The sequence below is a fragment of the Brassica rapa genome, chromosome A03 (assembly GCF_000309985.2).
Source record: "Brassica rapa cultivar Chiifu-401-42 chromosome A03, CAAS_Brap_v3.01, whole genome shotgun sequence".
Classification (NCBI taxonomy): domain Eukaryota; kingdom Viridiplantae; phylum Streptophyta; class Magnoliopsida; order Brassicales; family Brassicaceae; genus Brassica; species Brassica rapa.
In genome coordinates this window covers 37,405,196-37,405,633 of record NC_024797.2, presented here as the reverse complement: position 1 = coordinate 37,405,633, position 438 = coordinate 37,405,196, and the positions used below count along the sequence as shown (strand labels likewise).

The window sequence follows — 438 nt, the reverse complement described above, 5'->3', positions numbered from 1 at the left end:
ATGGTAACAAGAGATAGGCTTATTGGATGGGGTCTCACGGTTCCTTCCAATTGCGTTCTCTGCTCAGGGCATGATGAGAGTCGACAGCACTTATTCTTCGACTGCTATTATAGTTCTCAGGTCTGGACTTTCTTCCTATCTCGACTGCATCTCACTCCGCCTCAAGGCTTTGAGGATGTGTTGCGCTGGCTGTTAGCTCCGTCGCGTGATAAGAACATGGTTTTGATAGTAAGACAACTTCATCAAGCAACTTTGTATCTAGTTTGGAAGGAAAGGAATAGCAGAGTACATACCTCGGTGGAGAAGCCCACATGGGTTATTATTGCAGAGATTCAACAGATTCTGAGACTCAGATTGGATCCGGTGGCTCGTAGACAGACACTCTTGCCAGGCCAACCTTCTGTCTTGGCGACTTGGTTGTCTTTTTTTGCACTTTAG

The 438-nt window shown here is 46.3% G+C and overlaps 1 protein-coding gene across 1 annotated transcript; it reads left to right on the top strand.

The window, feature by feature from the left end:
* LOC103849673 lies at positions 1–438 on the top strand. The gene has a single exon (XM_009126401.1). The coding sequence runs from the start codon at positions 1–3 to the stop codon at positions 436–438; it is 438 nt and encodes a 145-aa protein (XP_009124649.1).

What these genes read in the sequence shown, in the direction of transcription:
- LOC103849673 (XM_009126401.1), top strand. Translation starts at nt 1, where the DNA reads ATGGTAACAAGAGATAGGCTTATTGGATGGGGTCTCACGGTTCCTTCC.